General features: G+C 38.7%; 1 protein-coding gene across 3 annotated transcripts in view; it reads left to right on the plus strand.

Annotated features, from left to right (window-relative positions):
* Positions 1-22,401, plus strand: part of TXNRD3 (thioredoxin reductase 3) — a 60,537-nt gene extending 38,136 nt beyond the window's left edge. For all 3 annotated transcript variants that reach the window (XM_033087691.1, XM_033087692.1, XM_033087693.1), the window contains exons 11-16: positions 1,064-1,140; positions 3,027-3,183; positions 7,483-7,590; positions 11,256-11,351; positions 20,042-20,176; positions 20,383-22,401. In XM_033087691.1, the coding sequence (XP_032943582.1) occupies positions 1,064-1,140; positions 3,027-3,183; positions 7,483-7,590; positions 11,256-11,351; positions 20,042-20,176; positions 20,383-20,445 (636 nt within the window). In that variant the 3' untranslated portion in view covers positions 20,446-22,401. The remainder of the gene's footprint in view (positions 1-1,063; positions 1,141-3,026; positions 3,184-7,482; positions 7,591-11,255; positions 11,352-20,041; positions 20,177-20,382) is intronic.
* Positions 22,402-23,345: the final 944 nt, after the last annotated feature.

Consider the following 23,345-nt stretch of genomic DNA (forward strand, 5'->3'; position numbering starts at 1 on the left):
GTCAGATGTTTATGCTGGCCTCATAAAAAGGAGTTTGGGAAGGTTCCCTCCTTTTTTTCTAGAAGAGTTTGTGTACCAGTATTATTTCTTACTGACGTGTTCAGTAGACTTTACCAGTGAAGTCATCTGGGTCTGGAGTTAATTTATGGGAAGTTTATAAACTGTGAATTCAGTTTCCTTGATGAGTATAGAGGATATTAGTCTAATAGTGCTGCCATAACCAAATACTACAGACTGGGTGCTTTAGGCAAAGGGAATTTCGTTTCTCACAGTTCTGGAGGCTAGAAGTCTGAAATCAGGGTGTCAGCAGATTTGGTTTCCTCTGAGGCCTCATTGGATTGCGGTGGTCGCCTCCTCCCTGTGTCCTCCCATGATCACTCCTCAGGCTCTGTTACGTGTGTCTTAATTGCTCTTTCTATAAGGGCACCAGTCACATTGGATCAGGGTCTACCCTAATGGCCTCATTTTACCTTAATTACCTCTTTAAAGGTTCTTTCTCCAAATACAGTCACTTTCTGAGGTATTGGGGGTTAAGACTTCAACATATGAATTTTGGGGGGGGGACATGATTTAGCACACAACATAGGGTGATTCAGATTAGTGTGTAAGTTTGGTAAATTGTGTCTTTCAAGGAGTCTATTTTGGGAATGTAATGTACAGCATGGTGACTATAGTTAACAATACTGTATTATATATTTGAAAGTTGCTAAGAGAGTAGATCTTAAAAGTTCTCATCATAAGGAAAAAAATGTAATTATGTGTGTTGATAGATGTCGACTGGACTTAACTGTGGTGATCGTTTTGCAATATATACAAAGATCGACTCATTATGTTACACACCTGAAACTAACATAATGTTATATATCAACTATACCTCAATTTAAAAAAACACATTTTGACCTCAAAAAAATAAGGGATCTATTTCATCTAAGCTATCAAATTTATTGGCATAGGGCATTTGTAATAGTTACTAGCCTTTTAATGTCTGAAGGATCTATAGAGATGTTCCCGCTTTCATTCTTTATACTGTTGATTTGTATTTTTGATCTCTCTCTAAATATAGGTTTTGTTAGCAATTGGTCGTGACTCCTGTACAAGGAAAATAGGCTTGGAGAAGATCGGTGTCAAAATCAATGAGAAGTATGTACATGTGGGATTATTGCACTATTGTTGCACAAAGTAAAATATTTCTAAAGATCACCTCTTAGAAACTTTCATTTAATTGCTAAGATGCAAATTTGTAATGCTTTAAATTTATTTTACATTTTTTATTAGTTTCAGGTCTACAAAGAAACATAATAGTTAGACATTTATACCCGTCACAAAGTGATAACCCCCCTTCCTCAAGCTACTACCCCTCTGACATCTTATATAACTGTTACAATACCACTGACTATCTTCTTTATGCTATACTCCACCTTCCATGACCCCACACACACACACACACACACACACACATACACACACACACACATATATTTAATTATAATTGACATACAACATTATTCTACTTCAACTTTAGGTGTACAGCACATTGGTCATGCATCTATAGTCTATGAAGTAATCCCCTTGATAAGTCCAGTGCCCATCTGGCACCTTACATAATCTTTACAACATTGTTTATTCCCCATACTGTATTTCATATCCCCATGACTATATTCTGTCTACTAATTTGCACTTTCTAATCCCTTCACCTTCTCGTCCATCCCCTTCCCCCTCCCATCTAGTAACCAACAGTTTCTTTTTCTGTATCTCTGAGTCTGTTTCCATTTTGTTTGCTCATTTATTCTACTCTTTAGATTTCACATATAAGTGAAATCATATGGTATTTGCCTTTCTCATTCTGACTTATTTCACTTAGCATAATATTCTCAGCGTCCATCCATGTTGTTGCAAATGGTAAGATTTCATTCTTTTTTATGGCCAAGTAATACTCCCTGAAACTAATTTTTAAAGAAGTTGGACTAAAAAAAAAAAAGAAGAAATAAACAAAAGATACATGAAAAACATGGATGAATCTCAAAAGAATCATTCTGAGTAAAAGAAGCCAGGCCAAAAAGAGGAATTGGAATACTAAAAGATTCCAATTATATAACACTGTAGACAATGAAAACTAACAGTAACAGAAAGTAAGTGGTTGTCTGAGGAGAGGACCTAGGAAGGGCAGAGGGAGGGATTATAAAGGGTAAGAGGAAACTTTGGGGATGATAGATGGTTTCACAGGTGTGTGCATACACCTGTCAAAACTCACCAAATTGTACCAATTATACTTCAATAAAACTGTTAAAATGAAAAAATATAAATTTATTTTACAGTAAATACAGACCTAGCTCTGTGTTACCAATTTTTCATGAATCAGTAACTCTTTATTTATTGTATGTCTTAAAGAGTTCATGCATGGTTTTAAAAAATAATTGTGGAAATTTATTCACCTACTATCTGATTTAAAGTAAATTTTTATGTCCTTGGTGAAGCAAGGAGAAAAATTTCAAAGCTCTAAGTGCAGTTCTGGGGGAAATCTGGCGATCTCATCATTTAAGAAAACGAGCATGGCTTCATTAACCAGCAATGTGTTTTCTTTTGGAACTACAGAAAACCTAGTTATTGTAAGCCATTGATCTTACAGACAGTTGATGACCTGAGGTGCATGAGTTCTTAGAGAGAGATCTTTTCTCTGTGTATTTAGTCTCTGTCTCTTGGAATAGTGTTAGTTATCTAGCACTATACTGTGTTTCCCCGAAAATAAGACCTAGCTGGACAGTCAGCTCTAATGTGTCTTTTGGAGCAAAAATTAATATAAGACCCAGTATTATATTATATTATATTATATTATATTATATTATATTATATTATATTATATTATACCTGGTCTTATGTAAGACCCGGTCTTATTTTACTATAAGTCTTAATTTTTTTTTTTTTGCTCCAAAAGTCACATTAGAGCTGATTGTTTGGCTAGGTCTTATTTTCGGGGAAACATGGTAGAGTTAGTCATAATATATTTTTTTCTCTCCAAAATCTACTAGGACTGGCAAGATACCAGTAAACGATGTGGAACAGACCAATGTGCCCTATGTTTATGCTGTCGGGGATGTTCTGGAGGGTAAACTTGAACTCACTCCTGTCGCCATTCAGGCGGGCAAGCTGTTGGCTCGAAGACTTTTTGGGGATCATTTAGAAAAGGTAAATTTCTTGCTATTGTTTTTGAGATAGTATCTAAATAACAATTATGACTTTAAAAAATCAGTACAAATAATACTTCTGTGCTTGTTTTGCAAGTAAAGCTTTCTTCACAGATAAGTCATTTACAGTTGACTTACTATTTACTAATGGTTTTCAATCAATATTTTTAAAATATCTGCTATGTGTAAGATGTCGTGTTGGGTGATATACAAAGGACAGACATGGTTCCAGCACCGAGGGGCTAGATAGGTGGGGTTCATGAGTAAGGCAAAGAGCAGTTAATTCTGAATGAAGGGATTAGAAGAGGCCTCCCAGGTTGATGGTTGCACTGTCACAGATTAAGAGGGGCACTCATACTGGATCAGGGTGCTGGCCCTGGCTTCATTGCCTACTTGGTGTGTGAACCTGGTCAGATCGTTTCATTGCAAAACTGATGGTGTGAATCAGGTGATTTCTGCAGTCTCCTCCACTTTTCATAGTCTGATCAAAGATTTGGGATGGGCTTTGTAGAATAATTCAAAATTGAGGAGGCAAAGGGCTTTTTTGATAAGTAGATAACACATATGGAATCCCCAGGCTCAGTGTGCTTGGTTTGTTCTAGGAGTATGAGGAGACTCAGGAGTTCACAGCTGAGGGGGTCATACTCTGCTGTACCCAGAGCACTGCAGACATGTGGAGGTGTTGGCGGGTGATGAACAACAGCTAGGGACATGGTTTTACTGGGTAGGTGTCAGAAATGCTGAATATTCTGTTGCACACAAAGGATTGTCCCATCCATAATACTTACAGCATTCTGGGGTGTATGGAGGCAGAGCAGTTGGTCATAGAGGAGTACCGTTGGGAATGAGGCTGCAAATTGATTTGATGCCAGATCATAAGAAATCTTTGATGGCACAGTAAAGAATTAGTAGGGCCTTCTCTAAGCAGTAGGAGCTATTGAAGACCTTTATTTCCCTCAACTTTTCATTTAGAAAGATGTCAAATCATACAAAGAATAGTAACAATCACCCGTATTACCCTTTCACCCCAATTCCCCAGTTATTCACACTGCCATTTTTGTTCTCTCCTTTGGTGAAGATGTATATATGCGTGTACATAAATGCATGTACATTTTTTGGGCTCAGCTTTTTGCAATAAGTCACAGACATCAATGATGTTTTTGCTCCTAAATACTTTAGCATGTATCTCCTAAGAACAAGGATATTACCTGCATAACCACAATTACATTATGGTAGCTGAGAAATTCAACAAAAATGTAGTAATACAGTGGTACCTCGGTTTTTGAACGTTTCCGTTGACCAACATTTTGGTTTATGAATGCTATGAATGCCGTAAATTTTATGGATCTATGGTATCATTAGATAGTAAAATTCATGCTAAATTTGCAGTTTTAGGGGTTGATTTTAAAGGTATGGAATGAATCCATCCATTTTGCATTAATTTCTATGGGGAAACCATGCCTCGGTTTTCGAACGTTTCAGAATTCGGTCTTCCGGAATGGATTACGTTTGAAAACCGAGGTACCACTGTGTGGGGACAGAGTCCCAGAGAGCAGTTTCCAGGCTCTCGGCCTCACGTGGAGGGGTGCTGGCTCTGTTAGTAGATGGCCATCAGCTGTTACCAGTTAGCCAATTAGCCCCTGATATAACTGCCTTGGCTGCGTTGGTTGGTTGAGTCGGTGGGTTGGCAGGCAGAGAAGCAGACAGCAGGTTGCAGGTCGTGTGACTCCAGCCTCCAGTGAGACTATAGTGCTTCCAGTGAGACTCCAGTGGTATGACTCCCCTACCTATGGCTCTGTGGGTGTTCCTTTTTGGTCTAGCCCTATCCTGCGTTCTTATGTGGGAAGCGGGACTAGAGGCCCCACAGGCCGCCCTGCATTACAAATGGCGCAGCGAGCAGGGTCTCCCGCACGACACACTGTATTCAGTTCCTCAGTTGTCCATTAAGTTTGTGTACGCACATGTTTTGATACACATAGTACATGGCTCTTCTAATTCCTAAGTCTCTCTTACTCTGATACAGCCCCTGCATTTATTTATCTGTTTGTTTGCTTGTTTTACTTTTCATGGCTTTGACTTTTGATGAATCCAGATGTCTCACATTTTGAATTTCTCTGATTGTTTTTGCATGATTAGGGTCAGATGAAAAGTTTTAGGCACATATTCTTCATAAGGGATTCTGTGCACTGCTTATTTCATCACCCCAGGTGCCTTGTAAGGTCGTGAATGAAGATCTCGTGTACATGTGGAGGTTTTGGTGGATGAGGGGCAGCTGGGCACGTGGCTCTGCTGACATTAATGGATGGGGGCAGGAATACTAAATGTTTAAGGAAGAATTATCCTGTCCAAAGTGCAATAGCATTTCAAGGTATGTGGAAAGAGAGTAGTTGCCTAATGTTTTAAGAAGTGAGTCAGGGTAGCCATGGGGTGGAGAGATTAGAAGACAGACCAGTGTGTATGTAGAAAGAGAGAGGTTAAAGATATAGGACTGAAAGGAAGGCTACAGGTAGGGAGAGATGAAGTGAAGTTCAAGTGAAGGAGATAGTATAAGATGTGGAGAAAGTGTTTTAGATGAAAGGTAGGAAAGTTGAGAAATTGACTTGATTTTTCTTAATTGATGTGAAACAGGAAACAAAGACAGCTGTTGAAAATGAGGCTTCCACTGTAAGCCATGGATTAGGGGGTCAGCTGCTGGTCAATAAATAAATTGATGAGCATTTGAGGGACTGAGAGAAGTCATAAAATACTAAGGCAGTCTACGTGGTTATGTGATTTTTGTCTAGCCATGTTGGAAAAAAAGAACACAAATGCTTGGCTGACCCATGGTTTGCAGGTTAGCAAACGTGATATGGGATTACAGCATTTTAAGTGAAAGACTCTAGACTGATGTATATTGTCCACAAATCACCTGTTGATGCAGGGATACTTGGTGGTGTTTTGTTGTGTTTTCCTTCTGGGTAAAATAGAAACTCACTCAAACTAGGCAAACTGAGGGAGATTATTATAAGGATCACACAGATGAGTGCGTCAAATCACATAGTGACTTAGAACGACGACCATGCTAGGGCTGGCCTTTGCTACAGTTGGAGCAGGGCTGGATCTGGGGTCATGGCTGCTCTGGGCCCCAGTACAAGGGTGCGGGCCTCACTGGGTTCCCTTCCGTTAGCCTAACTTGGCTACAACTCTGAAAGCGTGTTTATTTCTGTCCTACTACCACCTGGGGGAATGCTTCCTTTGCTCCTAGTTCATTTTCCCGCAAAAGAATTTGATTGATTCAGCTCACCTTTTCCTGCATGGATTTCTGGCTAGCTTATGCCTTACCTTTCTTTGGGTTGGATGTCACCCCTGACTAATCACCTGTAACTTATTGGTAGAGGTTGGGGGGACATGTAGTGCTGTGGGCAGTGTCAGCCCGCAATACTGCATGAGGTGCTGTGGATGGGCAGACACAGAGAGCTTCATCTTGGTTATACTCTCCACTCTTGCTCTGGCCCTGCACACTGCTTTCTCTCCACACATACAGTTTTAATGATGCTTCTGCCAACGTGTTCCAACTCTTCTCCACACAGTGACAAACTCACTCTCTCCTCCAGGCAGGGATGCCACCTGTGGGCTCACTTTCCCACAGGCAGGCGCATACAGCTGCTGGAAGATAATGTGTAGGGTTCAGAGTCTGCAGTCTTCCTGTGCAAATCCACCTGTGCTGTGCCTCAGTCTGATAAAGCCTCTGAAGGGAATCCGTCGTACCCACAGGACTCATGAGATCCTGGCCCCATGTTAGCTCCCCAGTATACATATGCCATTTCCCCGGATGCTCCAGGGCAGCCACGCAGTCCCACACTATTGAGCTGCTGCTTTGCTCAGCATTTCAGTGGCACTGTTAAATGAAATGACTAAGGGTGGTCTCAGCTTCCAGTGAAATAGTGTAATTTTCGGTCACCTGGTACTCCAGGAAAGTAGCTTCCAGAATCATGAGGATGGAAAAAAACATTTTAGAAAGTGTGTAGGGACAAAGAAGTGCCCCACTTCCACCTCTACTACATGGTTTTCAAACTGAAAGTCTGAGGTTGGGGCTCTGAGAGAGCTAGTCCCATGCAGTGGTCGCTGGCCAGCACGTGGTCTATAACGTGGAGTCGGGCTCACCCTGTCTCCTTTAGTCTAACTTAGAATTCCCTGAAATGGTTATGTTTCAGAATCGGTTACACTGAACTGGACTTACTTATTTCCTTTTATGAATGTATGCAATACAGATTTTATTAAAAATATCACAAAATAAAAACGTAATTTGTTTATCTTGCAGTGTGATTATATTAATGTTCCAACTACAGTGTTTACTCCTCTGGAATACGGCTGCTGTGGATTATCGGAAGAGAAAGCTATTGAAGTATATAAAAAAGAGAATCTGGAAGTAAGATTGTGTTTTATTGTTCACTTTCTAAGCATTTTTCTTTTAATCAACTGTCTTCTCAGTCACTTTTTATTTTATCATTTTGCAAGTTATAACGGTTACATTGTAGGAAATCATCTTATTTTAGGAATATTAGAAATTAATTTAAACCCTGTCTCTCTTGCGAACTAATAATAATACAGTTGGGGGAAGAGAGTTGTATAATGTATACGTTAGGACTTTTGAATTACAAATAACAAACATCTACTTGAGTAAGCTTATACAAGGAAGCACAAGTTATTATGAGATCCTTTGGGAATGCAGGAATGTATCTAGTCCCTAGGAACAGAAAAGCGCCAGGAATTGGAAGACTATCTCAATTCTTTCTTTTACTTGCTTGAGGTTTATGTGTATGTTTGTGTGTATGCGTGCGCTTCATTCTGTTCCTGCAGACAGACTTTATTTGCCCCTGGAATACACATATGCACGTAGCAGCCAAAATATACCCTATTTTCTGCTTCCAAATTTATCTGATAGTTCTGGTCTTACTAGGAAGAACTGATTGACTCACCATTTTCAGTCTCAATTCTAAATTATGAGAGAGGACCTTTGATTCATCTGAGTTGGGTCAGCCATCCAACCCTTTCCATTTAGGATGCTGGTAGCCAGACTCATGGCTCGTCAACATGGCTCTGGGAGCCTGCACTATCGATGGACTCTAGATGGGGAAGGTGGGTAGTTCCCAGGGTTGTCGGCTTTTTGTGGGCTGTGGGCCTTTCAGACTTCCACAGAGATGTCTTCTACACGTTTATTTCCACCTACCCTTTACCCCAACCCTGTTGAATCACAAGAAACTTATAAATATTTTCTTACATTTTGGTAAGTGGTTGGAGTGGCTTTTTTCTGCACACCCTACCAATGTATGAGGGATGGGGGGATAAAGAGTTGGAGGATTAGTATAACTTGAGGTTTTAAGTAAAAGAGAGTCGAAATCTCGAGTCCTCTCCCTTAAAGACATTTTATTACTGAGAATTACTTTAAACCATGGCACTGATACTTACCTAGTTAAATACACGTAGTCTGATGACTTACTGAAACTCTTCTTACATTTCTGGTGTAGGGAAAATGTATGATTAAAACTTCATAATGTTATTGTAGATGATTGTTTTCAGTGAGACACTTAAATGTTTTAGAGGACATTGTGTGATCAGTGTCTATAATTCCTTGTGATAATGAGCCATCTTCAGTGGTGAATTTCCATTTGGGTGTCAGAAAATTGATGACAATAATTATGAATTTACCACTTAGTTGTAAAACTTTTTGAAATTAATGAGAAATTAAAATAGAAAGACAGGAAGAATATAGAAGGCCATACCTCAGTTAAAGAAATATCTTTATATTAATAGTAAAAAAGTTCCCCAAGTTTGTGGGACTTGTTTAAGGTCTTCAGCCTAAGGTTCACTGCACATCAACTCACCTACTATATATATATATATATATATATATATATATATATATATATATATATGCTTCCTACTACCTGACTACAGAGATTTGAGAGATATTTTTCACATTCTCGTAAAAGGGGCATTGAGATGTGGTGAATAATACCCTCAAAATATCCCTTTAGTAAATACCATAATGGATTTTATAGAACTGTTTCTTATTAGATCCAGAACTGTAGTCCCATGGCATAATGCCAAAGCACAGTAAAACAAAAAAATAAATCTTAAAGGGGCCAGAATAGGGCTGTGCTCTCTGGTGGCCTGGCTTAATACAAAATTTTGGCGTACAGGCATGCCTCAGAGGTATTGTGGGTTCAGTTCCTGACCTCTACAATAAAGCAAGTACGTATTGCAACAAAGCCAGTCACATGAATTTTTTGGTTTCCCAGTGCATATAAAAGTTATGTTTACACTATAATGTAGTCTATTAAGTGTGCAGTAGCATTTGTATCTTAGGGAATAGGAGGCCCAAGGAGAGGGAGAGAGACAGAGGGGAACAGCCAGTCAGTGGAGCAGTTAGAACACACACATTTATCAGATAAGTTTGCCATTTTACATGGGAGCAGTCCATGGAGCCACAAAACAATTAGAATAGTAGCATCAGAGATCACTGATCTCAGATGACCATAACAAATATAATAATGAAAAAGTTCCAAATATGCGAGAATTACCAAAATGTGACAGAGGCAAAGTGAACAAATGCTTTTAGAAAAATGGCACCAATAGACGCTCCACGCAGGGTTGCCACAAACCTTCATGTAAAAAATGCAGTATCTCTGCAATGCTATGAAGCGAAGGAAAATAAAACAAGGTATGCCTGTACAGTTGGCCAAAATTGTCTCCCTCCTGCTGCCCAGCATTACGAGAATATCTTGCCGCATATTACTAGCTCGGGAAAAGATCAAAATTCAAAATTGGAATTACCAGTTCTACTGAAAGCGCATCACTTTCACACCATTGTAAAGTCGGGAAATCTTTTTTTTTTTTAATTTATTGGGGTGACAATTGTTAGTAAAATTACATACATTTCAGATGTACAATTCTGTATTACATCATCTATAAATCCCATTGTGTGTTCACCACCCGGAGTCAGTTCTCCTTCCATCACCATATATTTGATCCCCTGTACCCTCATCTCCCACCCCCACCCCCCTTACCCTCTGGTAACCACTAAACTATTGTCTGGGTCTATGAGTTCTTGTTTCCCATTTGTTTGTCTTGTTCTTTTGTTGTTTTTGGTTCATATACCACATATCAGTGAAATCATATGGTTTTCTGCTTTTTCTGTCTGACTTATTTCGCTTAGTATTATATTCTCAAGATCCATCCATGTTGTCACAAAGGTTCCTATATCATCTTTTCTTACCACCGAATACTATTCCATTGTGTATATATACCACAACTTCTTTATCCATTCATCTATCAAAGGACATTTTGGTTGTTTCCATGTCTTGCCCACCGTAAACAAAGCTGCAGTGAACATTGGAAAGTCAGGAAATCTTAAGTCGAACTGTTGTAAGTCAGGGACCATCTGCAGTTTAGAAAACATTTCTTATCCTGGCACCAAATATTAATTTGTTGCCTTCTGTATGAAGTGATTACGAGGAACAATACTGGGAAAACGTAGCCACCGCAAGCAGGATGGGGGGCACATTGTGTTTTGTTCTGGTTCTTAGGTGATTGAGCCAGATTGAGGAGACTGAGTGGTGCTGGAGTGAAGGTTTTCAAGTAGCATAGGTAGTGTTCTTAATATCTTTCAATGGGTTGAACTGTGTCTCCTCTGCTTTTCCTGCATTTGGTTTGAAAATTGAACGTTGTGGGCAGATTGTAAGCTTGACAAAGGCAGGATCTAAGTCTTTATTTACTTTTTCAGCCTACACAGAGCCTAATGTATTGCCCCGGATTGTAGTACTTTGTAAATGTTTGAAAATTGTATTTAGTTAATAGATTTTTTTTGGACTAACAGCAGAGGAAAACAAAGGTCAGCATACTTGTGGGGCTGGCATTTTAGGAGCCGAGGCTGAGGTGCTCCCATTGGATACATAAGGTTGGGATCATGAAAATTTAAATTTCTGAAAGCTGTTATAGAGTTTATTGTGTTTATATAATTAAAAAGCATATCAAGGAGTGGTTTTCATATATACTAATCTTGGCCTCTTTCTGTCTCTTCTTGTCTTCCAGGTATATCATACTTTTTTTTGGCCTCTTGAGTGGACAGTAGCTGGCAGAGACAACAATACTTGCTACGCAAAGATAATTTGCAATAAATTTAACAATGTACGTAGTTTGATTGGAAGCTGGAAAGCTATAATTTTAAGATGTAGCTTTTATTCTAGTATTTGGGTTTTTATAATCTCTTTAAAAGTAGTTTTCAGGGCAAGGCACAAGTTCTTCAAACTGTTACCCAGTTAATGTGTTTGCAGAGGTTGAGCAAGTGATAGATTGTAATTGAAGCTTACCAATACCTTCTCAAAAATAGTCATTGAAAGTTGTCTGTTCCCAAATCTGTCTTAGTAGTTTAGAACTAAATGATCTGTGAAAATTTTGATCATTAACTAATAAAATATAAGGTGTATCTTTATGTGCATTTGGTAAATTGAATGTGTGTCAAAAAGCCTTTAGAAGGAAATACTTCCATAAAGTGAAAACTAGTTAATTACCTAATTCCTAATGATTCATTAAAGAAGCAGCCATGGGGTGGAGAGCCCATTGCTGGAGGCTCCTGCCTCCCTGTGAGCACGAAACTGATAAACTCTGACACTAATTGTCAGAGTTAAAGAACAGCTTATTTATAACTTCTTTTATAAAGAACACTGAGTATAGAAAGCAGTGTTCTATACTTTCTGGTTCCTCCCTTTTTTATTTTAAAGTTTATTGGGGTAACAATTGTTAAAGTTACATAGATTTCAGGTGTATAATTCTGTATCATCTATAACTTCTGTATCATCCGTATCTCACATTATGTGTTCACTACCCAGAGTCAGTTCTCTTTCCATCACCATATATTTGACCCTGTTTTTACCCTCTTAAATCCCCTGCCCCACTTACCCTCTGGTAACCACTATACTGTTGTCTATGTCTATGAGTTTTTGTTTCTTCATTTTTTTGTCTTGTTCTTTTGTTGTTTTCAAGTATATATACCACATATCAGTGAAATCATATGGTTTTCTACTTTGGATGTCTGACTTATTTCGCTTAGTATTTTAATCTCAAGATACATCCATGTTGTCACAAATGGTCCTATTTTATCTTTTCTTACTGCCAAATAGTATTCCATTGAGTATATATACCACAACTTCTTTATCCATTCATCTATCGAAGGACACTTTGGTTGTTTCCATGTCTTGGCCACCGTAAACAAAGCTGCAATGAACATTGGAGCACCTATGCCTTTATGGATAAATGTTTTCAGACTTTTTTGGGTACATACCCAGGAGAGGGATTGCTGAGTCATATGGTAACCCTATTCTTAATTTTTTGAGGAACCTCCACACTGCCTTCCATAGTGGCTGCACCAATCTGCATTCCGACCAACAGTATATAAAGGTTCCTTTTTCTCCACAGCCTCTCCAACCCTTGTTGCTATTTGTCTTGTTAATGATAACCATTCTAACTGGGGAGAGGTGATAACTCATTGTGGTTTTTATTTACATTTCTCCAATGATTAGTGATGTTGAGCATTTTCTCATATGTCTGTATTGGCCATTTGTATGTCCTCTTTGGAGAAATGTCTCTTTAGGTCGTCTGCCCATTTTTCAATTGGGTTGTTTGTTTTTTTGTTGTTGAGCTGCATGAGTTCCTTGTATATTTTGGATATTAGCCCCTTATCGGAGGCACTGGTTGCAAAAATCTTCTCCCATTCAGTTGGTTGCCTCTTTATTTTGTCGATGGTTTCTTTTGCTGTGCAGAAGCTTTTTCATTTGATAGGTTCCCATTCATTTATTTTAGCTTTTACTTCCCTTGCCTTTGGAGTCAAATTCATAATATGCTTTTTGAACCCAAGGTCCATAAGTTTAGTACCTATGTGTTCTTCTATGCAGTTTATTGTTTCATGTCTTATGCTTAGGTCTTTGATCCATTTTGAATTAATTTTGGTACATGGTGACAGATAACAGTCTAGTTTGATTCTTTTGCACGTGGCTTTCCAATTTTTCCAGCACCATTTATTGAAGAGACTGCCTTTTCTCCATTGTATGTTTTTTGCTTCTTTGTCAAAAATAATCTGTCCATATTTATGTGGGTTTATTTCTGGGTTCTCAATTCTATGGCATTTTTCTGTGTGTCTGGTTTTGTACGAATACCATACTGTTTGGATTATTGTTGCCATGTAGTATAAGCTGAAGTCAGGGAGTGTGATACCTCCAGCATTCTAGTTTTTTCTTAGGATTGCTTCGGGGTCTTTTGTGGGTCCATACAAATCTGGTGATTTTTTTGTTTTATTTTTTTAAAAAATGCCATTGGGATTTTGATGGGGATTGGATTAAATTTATATATTGCTTTGGGTAATATGGCCATTTTAATTATGTTGATTCTTCCAATCCATGAACATGGAATGTCTTTCCATTTCTTTGTGTCTTCTTCAATTTCTTTTAGCAATGTCTTATTTTTTTCATTATAGACGACTTTCACATCTTTGGTTAAGTTTATTCGTAGGTATTTTATTCTTTTTGTTGTAATTGCAAAAGGAATTTTTTTCTTTTTACTTCTTTTTCTGAGATTTCATTATTAGTATTTAGGAATGCAATGGACTTTTGTGCATTGATTTTGTAGCCAGTAACTTTACTGTATTCGTTTAATGTTTCTAATACCGTTTTCATGGATTCTTTAGGGCTTTCTATATATAGCATCATGTAGTCTTCAAGGAGTGGCAATTTAAGTTCTTCATTCCCCATTTGCATGCCTTTTATTTCTTTCTGTTGCCTGATTGCTCTGGCTAAGACTTCCAACTATGTTGAAAAGCAGAGGTGATAAAGGACAGCCCTGTCGTATTCCTCAACGTAGAGCAAAGGGCTGCAGTTTTCCACCATTAATTATTTTTATTATATTTATTATAATTATTAATTAATTATTAATTATAATTATTAATTATTATTATTTGTTATAATTATAATTATTATAATTGTTAGGTTTTGTCATATATGGCCTTTATTATGTTAAGGTATTTTCCTTCTATACCTATTTTATTGAGTGTTTGAACATTAAATGGATGTTGCATCTTGTCAAACGCTTATTCTGCATCTATTTATATAATCATGATTTTTGTCCTTTAATTTGTTTATGTGGTGTATCACATTGGTAGATTTGCATATGTTGAACCATCCTTGTGTCCCTGGAATGAACCCCACTTGGTCGTGATGTGTAATGTTTTTAATGCATTGTTGCATTTGATTTGCTAGAATTTTGTTTAGGATTTTGCATCTGTATTCATCAGAGATATTGGTCTCCAATTTTTTTTTTTTTTTTTTTTTCTTTCTGGGTTTTGGTATCAGGGTAATGTTGGCCTCATAAAATGAGTTAGAGAGTATTGTCTCTTCTTCAATTTTTTGGAAGAGTTTGAGTAGGACAGGTTAGATCCTCTTTGAAACTTTGGTAGAATTCACTAGTGAAGTCATCTGGTCCCGGACTTTTGCTTCTGGAAAGGTTTCAGATTAGTGATTAATTTCCTTACTGGTGATCTGTCTATTTACATTTTCCAATTCTTCATGATTCAGTCTAGGAGGCTATATGTTTCTAAGAACTTGTCCATTTCTTCTAGGTTATTGAATTTGGTGGCATATAGTCCTTCGTAATATTCTTGGATGAGCCTTTGTATTTCTGTGGCATCCTTGATAACTTCCCCTCTTTCATTTCTGATTTTGTTTATTTTTGTCTTTTCTCTTTTTATCTTAGTGAGTCTAGCCAAGGGTTTGTCAATTTTATTAATCTCTTCAAAGTTTCACTTCTTTCTTCCATTAATTTTTTCTATTGTAATTTTGTTCTCTATATCATTTAGTTCTGTTCTGATTTTTATTATTTCCTTCCTTCTGCTTAATTTGAGTTTCATTTGTTCTTCTTTTTCTAGTTCTTTAAGGTGTAAAATGAGGTTATTTATCTGGGATTTTTCTTATTTCTGGAGATAGGCCTGTAATGATACAAATTTCCCTCTTATAACTGCCTTTGCTTCCTCCCCAAAATTTTGGTAGGATGTAGTTTCATTCTCATTTGTTTCTAGGTATTTTTTGATCTCTCCTCTTATTTCTTCTTTGACTAAGTCGTTCTTTAAAAGTATGTTGTTTAATCGTCAAGTATTTGTAGTTTTTCCTGATTTCTTTGTGCAGTTGATATTCAAAGCCTTGTGACCAGAGAATAGGCTAGATATAATTTCAATCTTCTTAAATTTGCCGAAGCTACTTTTGTGTTTCTTGTATCATCTATGCTTGGGAATGTTCCACGTACACTAGAAAAGAATGTATAGTCTGGTGTTCTAGGAAAAAGTGCTCTATAAATGTCAGTTATGTCCATTTCATCTAATGTGTCATTTAGAGCTGATTTTTCTTTATTTATTTTCTGTTTGGATGATTTATCCATAGCTGTTAATGATGTGTTTAGGTCCCCTACTTTAGTTGTGTTTTGGTCAATTTCTCTCTTTAGTTCTGTTAATGGTTGCTTGGTATATTTTGGTGCTCCCTGATTGGGGCATAAATATTGATGACTGTTATATTTTATTGGGTACAGTCCCCTTTATCATTATGAAATGTCTATCTTTGTGTCATGTTATCTTTTTTATCCTGAAGTCTGTTTCATCTAAGTATGACTACACCTGTATTTCTCTGGATACCATTTGTTTGGAGTGTCAATTTGCACCCTTTCACTTTGAGTCTATATTTGTCCTTGTAGTTGTCTCCTGGAGGCAGCAGAAGGTTGCGTTTAGTTTTCTGATCCAGTCTGCTACTCTGTTCCTTTTTATTGGTGAGTTCAGTCCATTTGCATTTAGGGTGATTATAGATATATGAGGATTTCCTACCATGCTATCTTTGGTTTACTGGTAAGACTGTATCTCCATTGTTTCTTTGCCTTTTTGTTGCTGTCTGTTATTTCAGCATGGTGGTATTCTATGATTTTTCCCTCTGTTTCTTCTTTTATTATGTTATATATTTTAGTTCTGGATTTTTTTTTTTTTGAGTGGTTGCCATTGAGATTATGTAAAAGAAAATTTCGTATTTAGAGTATTCCATTTTCTCCCATATCCTTACTTTGTCCATTCTCGTATTTTTGTTCAGGTCTTTACTCTTCCTCTTTATATGTTTTTGTTGTCTCAAACTATCCCAATTTATGCTGGTCGAATAGCCTCCTTCAGTATTTCTTGTAGTGCAGGACATGTGTTAGAAAATTCCTTCAGCTTCTGTATGTCTGGAAAGCTCTCTGTTCCTTCTTTATGTCTAAAGGCTATGTTTGCTGGACATATTATTCTTGGCTCACAATTTTTCTTTCAATAGTTTGAATAATTGAATCCACTTCCTCCCGGCTTGTATAGTTTCTGCTGAGAAATCTGATGATAACCTAATGGGCTTTCCTTTGTAGGTTACCGTCTTCTTTTCCCTGGCTGCCTTGAAGATTCTTTCTTTGTTGTTAATTTTGGACGGCTTCAATGTAATGTGCCTTGGAGAAGGCCTGTTGGGGTTGAGGTAATTAGGTGTTCTATGTACTTCTTGGATTCGAGGACCCAGTTCTTTCCACAAGTTTGGGAAGTTCTTGTCGACTGTTGTTTGAATATACTCTCTTTCTCCCGTCTCCCTTTCTTCTCCTTCTGTTATGCCCACTATTCTTATGTTGCTCTTTCTGTTGGAGTCAGAATGTTCTTGTAGAGTTGTGTCATTTCTTTTAACTCTCAAGTGTCTCTCCTCTTCCATCTGTGTCATTTCCAGATTTCTGTCTCCTATGTCATAAATTCTTTCCTCCACCTGGTCAGCTCTATTACCTAAACTGGCTATTTCATTCTTCATTTTTTTTATTGAGTTCTTAATCTCCAGAAATTCTATTTGGTTCTTTTTTTAAAATCATTCTGTTTGGTAAAATGTTCATTTTGTTCTTTGATCGTGTTGCTGAATTCATTAAACTGCCTGTCTGTGTTTTCTTGCCTCTCGTTGAGTTTTTTAAGAACTGCAATCTTGAATTCTCTGTCATTTAAGTCACATATTTTCATGTCTTTAAGTTCATTTTTTGGAGACTTTTCTTTCTGAGCTGCCTTGTTACCTTGGTTATGCATTGCAATTAATGATGTATAATTTCTCTTCCTAGGCATCTCCAGGAGTGGGTTCTGCAACAGGCTGATAGAAAGAGGTCTTTCTTTTGTTTTTCTGTAGATGTTGGTTGAATGTTTTATTTTCTCTGTGACATTGTTGTGTTATATTTTCTCTGCACTGTTCCAGCTTCTCACATATTGGGGGGATTCCCTGGAAGGCGGGCTTCTTCTCTGTTAACAGTTCGCCTGGGTCACAGGGCACCACCTTCGTGGTGGGATGTGGAGAGCTTTGAAGTTCCTAAGGTCTTCCTGCACCAGATTCAGAGCCTGTGTGTTTCAGAGGCTCTGTTTACTTCTGCAGGTATTCCTCTATATTGGTGGAGACAGGAGCAGGGTGGGTTGTGAGAGGTGGCCCAGAGCAATGGCGGCGACCACCACCACAACCAGTCCTGCACTCAAGGCTCCCTCCCATTCGCTGGAACTAGATGGGCTACAAGTCCATTGCTGCAGGCCACAATTCTCAGAACTGCAAATATTCTGTTGTTTTGATCTGACACTGCTACTCTTCCGCTTCTGGCACTGGGAGGGTGGGGAGAGGCCTGCTAGACTCAGTGCCTCAGGCTTCCATTTTCTGCTGGGCAGTGAGGACTTAAACCGTTGTTTTCACCCTTTTTCCTTCACTCTTTGCTCTGAGGTCTCTGCCGTGAGCATTGGGTTCAGCCATGTTATATGCTGATCCCTCAGGCAGGACTGTGGGCCGTAAGCGGAGCACTACCAGTCCTAGTTCTTTCCTCTCCCCTGGGTGCTGTAGTTCCAGAATGCAGGGAGCTCAGAGCTCTTAGCTCCGGTCTGCATCCTTTGCCTGCACTTCCCGCATCTCCGCACTTCCCGCTTCCCCACTCACCCTATTTGCCCACCTTTAGGTGGTCTCAGTTGTGCACCTCTTAGTAGTCTTGCCTGTCTGCTGCGCAGGGAGTCCTTTGTGGAGTTATAGTTGTTCAATTTGTTGTAAATTCCAGGGGAGATTTTAAGAGGCTTACCTCATGCTGCCATTTTTATGACCTAATCGTAGGTTCCTCCCTTTTTAAGAGTTTATAATCTATCTGGGGAGATAAAACACAAAACTAGTTAAATATGAACAGCAACAGCTACATTTATATAAAGTTTATAGAATAACGTGAGGTTACTGCCATGAAGTTGTGTGTGCCTTTCCAAAGGGAGCAGCCAGAATGTTGGGAGATACAAGGCACATGTGGTGAGCAGACTACTGAGATAGGAAGCAATATTTGCAGTGCTGTTTCCAAGGTACACTGACTGCATGTAGGCAGTCCTTTTGTCAGTGTTTTTATTTTTTTTAAATCAGACTCTAGTCTTCGTTTTGATCTTCAATAGTAAATGTACAGTAGATGGAATGTAAAAATGGCAGCATAGGTCTCGGACTGGGAGAAATTTTTGCCTCCCACACTGCACACACTGTAGCCCCATAAAATGAGTGGGAATGGGGTTTGATTTAGCAGTTGCGGAAACCAAGATTTGCAGCTTTCATATTATTTCTAACTTCTTGACAGAGGTGGCTGTCAAGAATTTCTAGGTCTGTTTACTCCTCTTTGGACCCCATCTCTGTCCCTCCATTTGCCCTCACCTGTCCCCATGGTCCCCATTTGCCCACTGTCTTCAGTAGAGCTTGTCCCTGCCTTCTACTTTTGTCCAAATATCTGTTTCCAGGGGATTATCCTAGTACTAATATATTTTACTGTAGCTGTGTGGTAAAAATTGTGAGTGAAGTTTTTCCTCTCATAGAACCTGCCTTCATTTTCATTTTTAAATGGGAGTTTTCATCAGATGCCCTTACTATGTCTCAGTTGTCTGCCTTTTCCCAGTTTGCTGTGTATACAATGCACCACCTCAGGGATTCCAACTCAGTCTTCTTCTGTGGGGCCCTGGGAACTCCACTTTTCACCCACAGCCCCCATGACCTGTAACAACCCTGAGCTCTCCATTTGAGTACCCACTAGTAGATGTGTGAGTTGGCTGCATTGAACCATTGTTCTTTCTCTAGAATGATTAGGCAAAAATTTTCCCAGCCCGAGACCTCTGCTGCCCTTTTACGTTCCATCTGTTGTACATTTCCTGTTGAAGATCAAAACGAAGACTAGAGTCTGATTTAAAAAAAAACACAGACAAAAGGACAGCCTAAATGCAGTGTACCTTGGAATATTGCTTCCTATCTCAGTAGTCTGCTCATCACATGTGCCTTGTACCTCCCAACATTCTGTCCTGGGGAAAAGCCTCCCCACCAGCCACTTCTTGATCTCCACTTAGTTATGTTAGGAGCTGGGCAATTTGCTTCCTAGGCCAAAAATCACTGCAATTCCAATGAAACCTGCTGCCTTAGAATTATTCCAATGTTGGATTTTAATTCAGATTTGTATGTTACTGTTTTGCACTATCTCAGCATAATTCGAAAATTTCCATCATACATACTAAATGGAAATGCCCTCCTTCATGCAGTGCGTAAATTGCTTGTTTCTAGTAAAGTTGAGATTATGCTGAATATGCGTTTATTGGCTTATTTAACAGATTCTTACAGTTGCTCAGTTTCATAGTAATGTTTTCTGCTGAGTTCAAAGTTAGTTCTTTTTCTGTAGGAGATGCTGTCATTTTGAATTGTGAACTTGAAAGGGATAGATTCCTATTCAGACCATTAACCTACTGGGCTTCCCTTTGTTTTGTTTCTGTATTAAAGAATCGGGTGATAGGATTTCATATTCTTGGACCGAATGCCGGTGAGGTTACCCAAGGATTTGCAGTTGCAATGAAATGTGGGCTCACGAAGCAGCTACTTGATGACACTATTGGAATTCACCCCACATGTGGTGAGGTACAGAAACGGGAGGTTTTTTAAATTGACTTCAATTGGTATAGTTTGAAAAACTATTATAAAACACAAAAGTTTTGTCAGAAAGTTTTGTATTGTAACTATGTTGTATATTTTAAAGGACAATAGATGCAATATTCAGAATGTGTTTCCTTAAAGCAATGTTGAACATAAACATAAATTTGTTTTGTTTTCTTTCTTTCCAACAGGTATTCACCACTTTGGAAATCACAAAGTCATCGGGATTAGACATCTCCCAGAAAGGTTGCTGAGGCTAGACCTGCTGCTGTCCAGTCTCCCTTATCTATTCCTATTTCTTTCAAAGATAAGAACGCTCTTGGATAGTGAGTCTGTGCTCAGGGCACCTGTTCTGTTGCATAGGGCCCAGTGCAGGGCTTTCTTCACAAACACATGAGCACGTAGACAAGGAGACAGGTGGCAGCGGTCATCTACTCAGCAGTCTCAGCTGACTGGGACAGGCAGTTACACTGCTTACTTGACGTCTTAGCTCAGAACCCCAAGTGAGGTGAGCTAAGATTGACACTCTGCCCACTCAGAACTGAGCTTCCCTCTGAAAGACCTTTTAATCGCACAACTAATCTAACTTTTCTGGTTGCTAATGTTTTTATCCCCTTGCTTCCTTGTTTCTATGAAAATAATTTCTCAGTTATGAAACTGAAATAGCAGTCTTCCAGTGTGTGGACATGGGATTCACATGTGGTCACTGGTGAGTGGTATCTGTGGAAATGCCCTCGAGTGGCTGGCTGCAGAGGACTGGGGTGCATTAGGAGACAGGTGCACACACTGAATAGAGTTTAGTTAGCTGTTTTCTCCTTTGAGTCCATTTTTACCCACCGTCAGAAACCTGCCTCCTGCTTCACCTTCTCCTGGTTTCCTGATGGTGCCCACCTTGGAGTTGTTCTCCTCTTCGTGTCTTCAGACTGAGCAGAATATCTCATGTCAGAGAGAGCTCGATTTTTTTTTATTCATGTTGATCTTAAGAATAATATTAAAATGTTTTCAATACTGTATTATGTGAACTCTAATTTAAAACTTTAAAATGACTCAGTCCACAAACTTCTAAAGTCAAGTTCAGTAAATAGGTGATTCAATAAATAGGAGATTCCATTTGAATTTACAAATCTGTCAGCATCTAACAGGTCCTTGCAGTGAGAGGCCTATCCAACGTTCTTGGAAAATTATTTTCTTGAGAAACACAGCACACAGTCCAACTCAAGGCTTTTTTAGATTGCACTTGCTCTCTTGACTAGTACACTAGCCATTAGCCCACTGCCATAAGATTGGAGAGTTCTATGGTCAGAATTTCTAAGCATATTTGTTAAGAGAAAAATTTGAAGCCAGTAAACAATTAGGGAACTCCATCTGTATATGGAAAATTTTGCTGCTCGCTCTGGAGGCAGGAAGTGGAGTGGGGATGGGGACCCAAAGATAATTGACATAGGATCCCATTATTGAGTTGCTGTTTTACTGGGTTGTTGTACTTTTACTGAAAAAAGTACAAATGTAACTGTCAAAAAAAGTCAAGCAGGAGTAGCAATTGCTATAACTGAGGTAGAAACAATGCAGTGGGAAACAGGAAAATGTTACTAACTGCTATTGTATGTGGGGAAGTGTGGGATAATTGAACAGAGTTTAATGGAAGCAGCAATATTTGAGCTGAATCCTGAAGAATGAATAGGATTTCAAAGATATGGAGAAGGCTCTGAATAATACTTTCAACAAATTCAACTAAAATACTAGATAAAATAATTTTCAAATGTTGTTTTGCTCCTGTATTGCTGAGCGCCACATACACAGGTCTGACAATTAAGTTCGCGAACTCATCTTAGAAAAAGTGCTATATACCTCCTTGCTGAATATCACTACAGTCACCTTCGATGTCCTCCCCTTGGGAAGCTATGACCAACACCAGCACCTAGTCCACCCTTCAAAGCTATTTTAGAACTCTTTTTCTGGAATAGTCATCATAGCTGTCTTCGTATTATTCTTGATGTCCTGAATGTCATCAAAATATTTTCCTTTCAATATTTCCTTTATCTTTGGGTAAAGAAAAGTCATTGGGGGTTAGATAAGGTGAGTACGGAGGGAGTTCCAATACAATTATTTGTTTACTGGTTAAAAACTCCCTCACAGACAGTGCCATGTGAGCTGGTGCATTGTCATGATGCCAGAGCCAAAAAAAAGTTCAGGTCGTTTTCGTCTAACTTTTTCACGCAATCTTTTCAGCATTTCCAAATAATAAACTTCCAGTTGTACAAATTCATAATGGATAATCCCTCTGGTATCAAAAAAGGTTAGCAACATCATTTTGGCTCTTGATTTGGACTGATGGAACTTTTTTGGTTGTGGAGAATTGGCTGACTTCATTGTGCACTTTGACGCTTTGTTCCAGGGTCATATTGGTACACCCATGTTTCATCAGTGATAACATGGCCCGAAACATCGTCTTGCCTCTCCAAAAGGTCTTGGTAAACTTCGACTCTCCTTTACTTTTGTTCATTGGTGAGCTCCTTTGGGACCATTTTTGCACACATCTTTCTCATGCCAAGATTTTCAGTTAATATTTTCCTGTTTCTCTATCATTGTTTCCTTGGTCTGCTATGCTTCTCACAGTCAGCCAATGATTTGGATGCACAATTTGATGAATTTTTTCAATGTTTTGATCAGTTCTGTTAACTAGCCGCCCTGACCTCTCTTCATCAGTGATGTGTTCTCTCCTCTCAGAAAAACTTTTAATCCATTTGTGCACTGCCATTTCCTTCATGGCATTATCCCCATAAACTTGGACTAACATGTCCTTGATTGCATTTACACTCTTGCCAAGTTTAAGAAATTTAATGTTTGTTCGTTTCTCTAATTCAAGCTCATTTTCACGACAAACAGAAACACACAACAATAGTGAACGCCACTCAGCAAGACACCGCTCCACGTTGATGTGAACACAGCTGTGAGACACTGATATACCAAGGTTGTGAAACCTTACTGAGCTGTTTGTACAGTGCTGCCAATGTAAGTGCACAGTGGCAAGTTCGCAAACTTAATTGGCAGACCTTGTACACAACGAAGGGTTTCCAAAGGTACCCCAAATGAAGTGAAACCAGGAACCCTGGACGTCTTGAGTTCTGCTTTGCACTGAGCATAGGACAGTAAA

This window comes from Rhinolophus ferrumequinum, chromosome 19, assembly GCF_004115265.2.
Source record: "Rhinolophus ferrumequinum isolate MPI-CBG mRhiFer1 chromosome 19, mRhiFer1_v1.p, whole genome shotgun sequence".
NCBI classification, from domain to species: Eukaryota; Metazoa; Chordata; class Mammalia; order Chiroptera; family Rhinolophidae; genus Rhinolophus; species Rhinolophus ferrumequinum.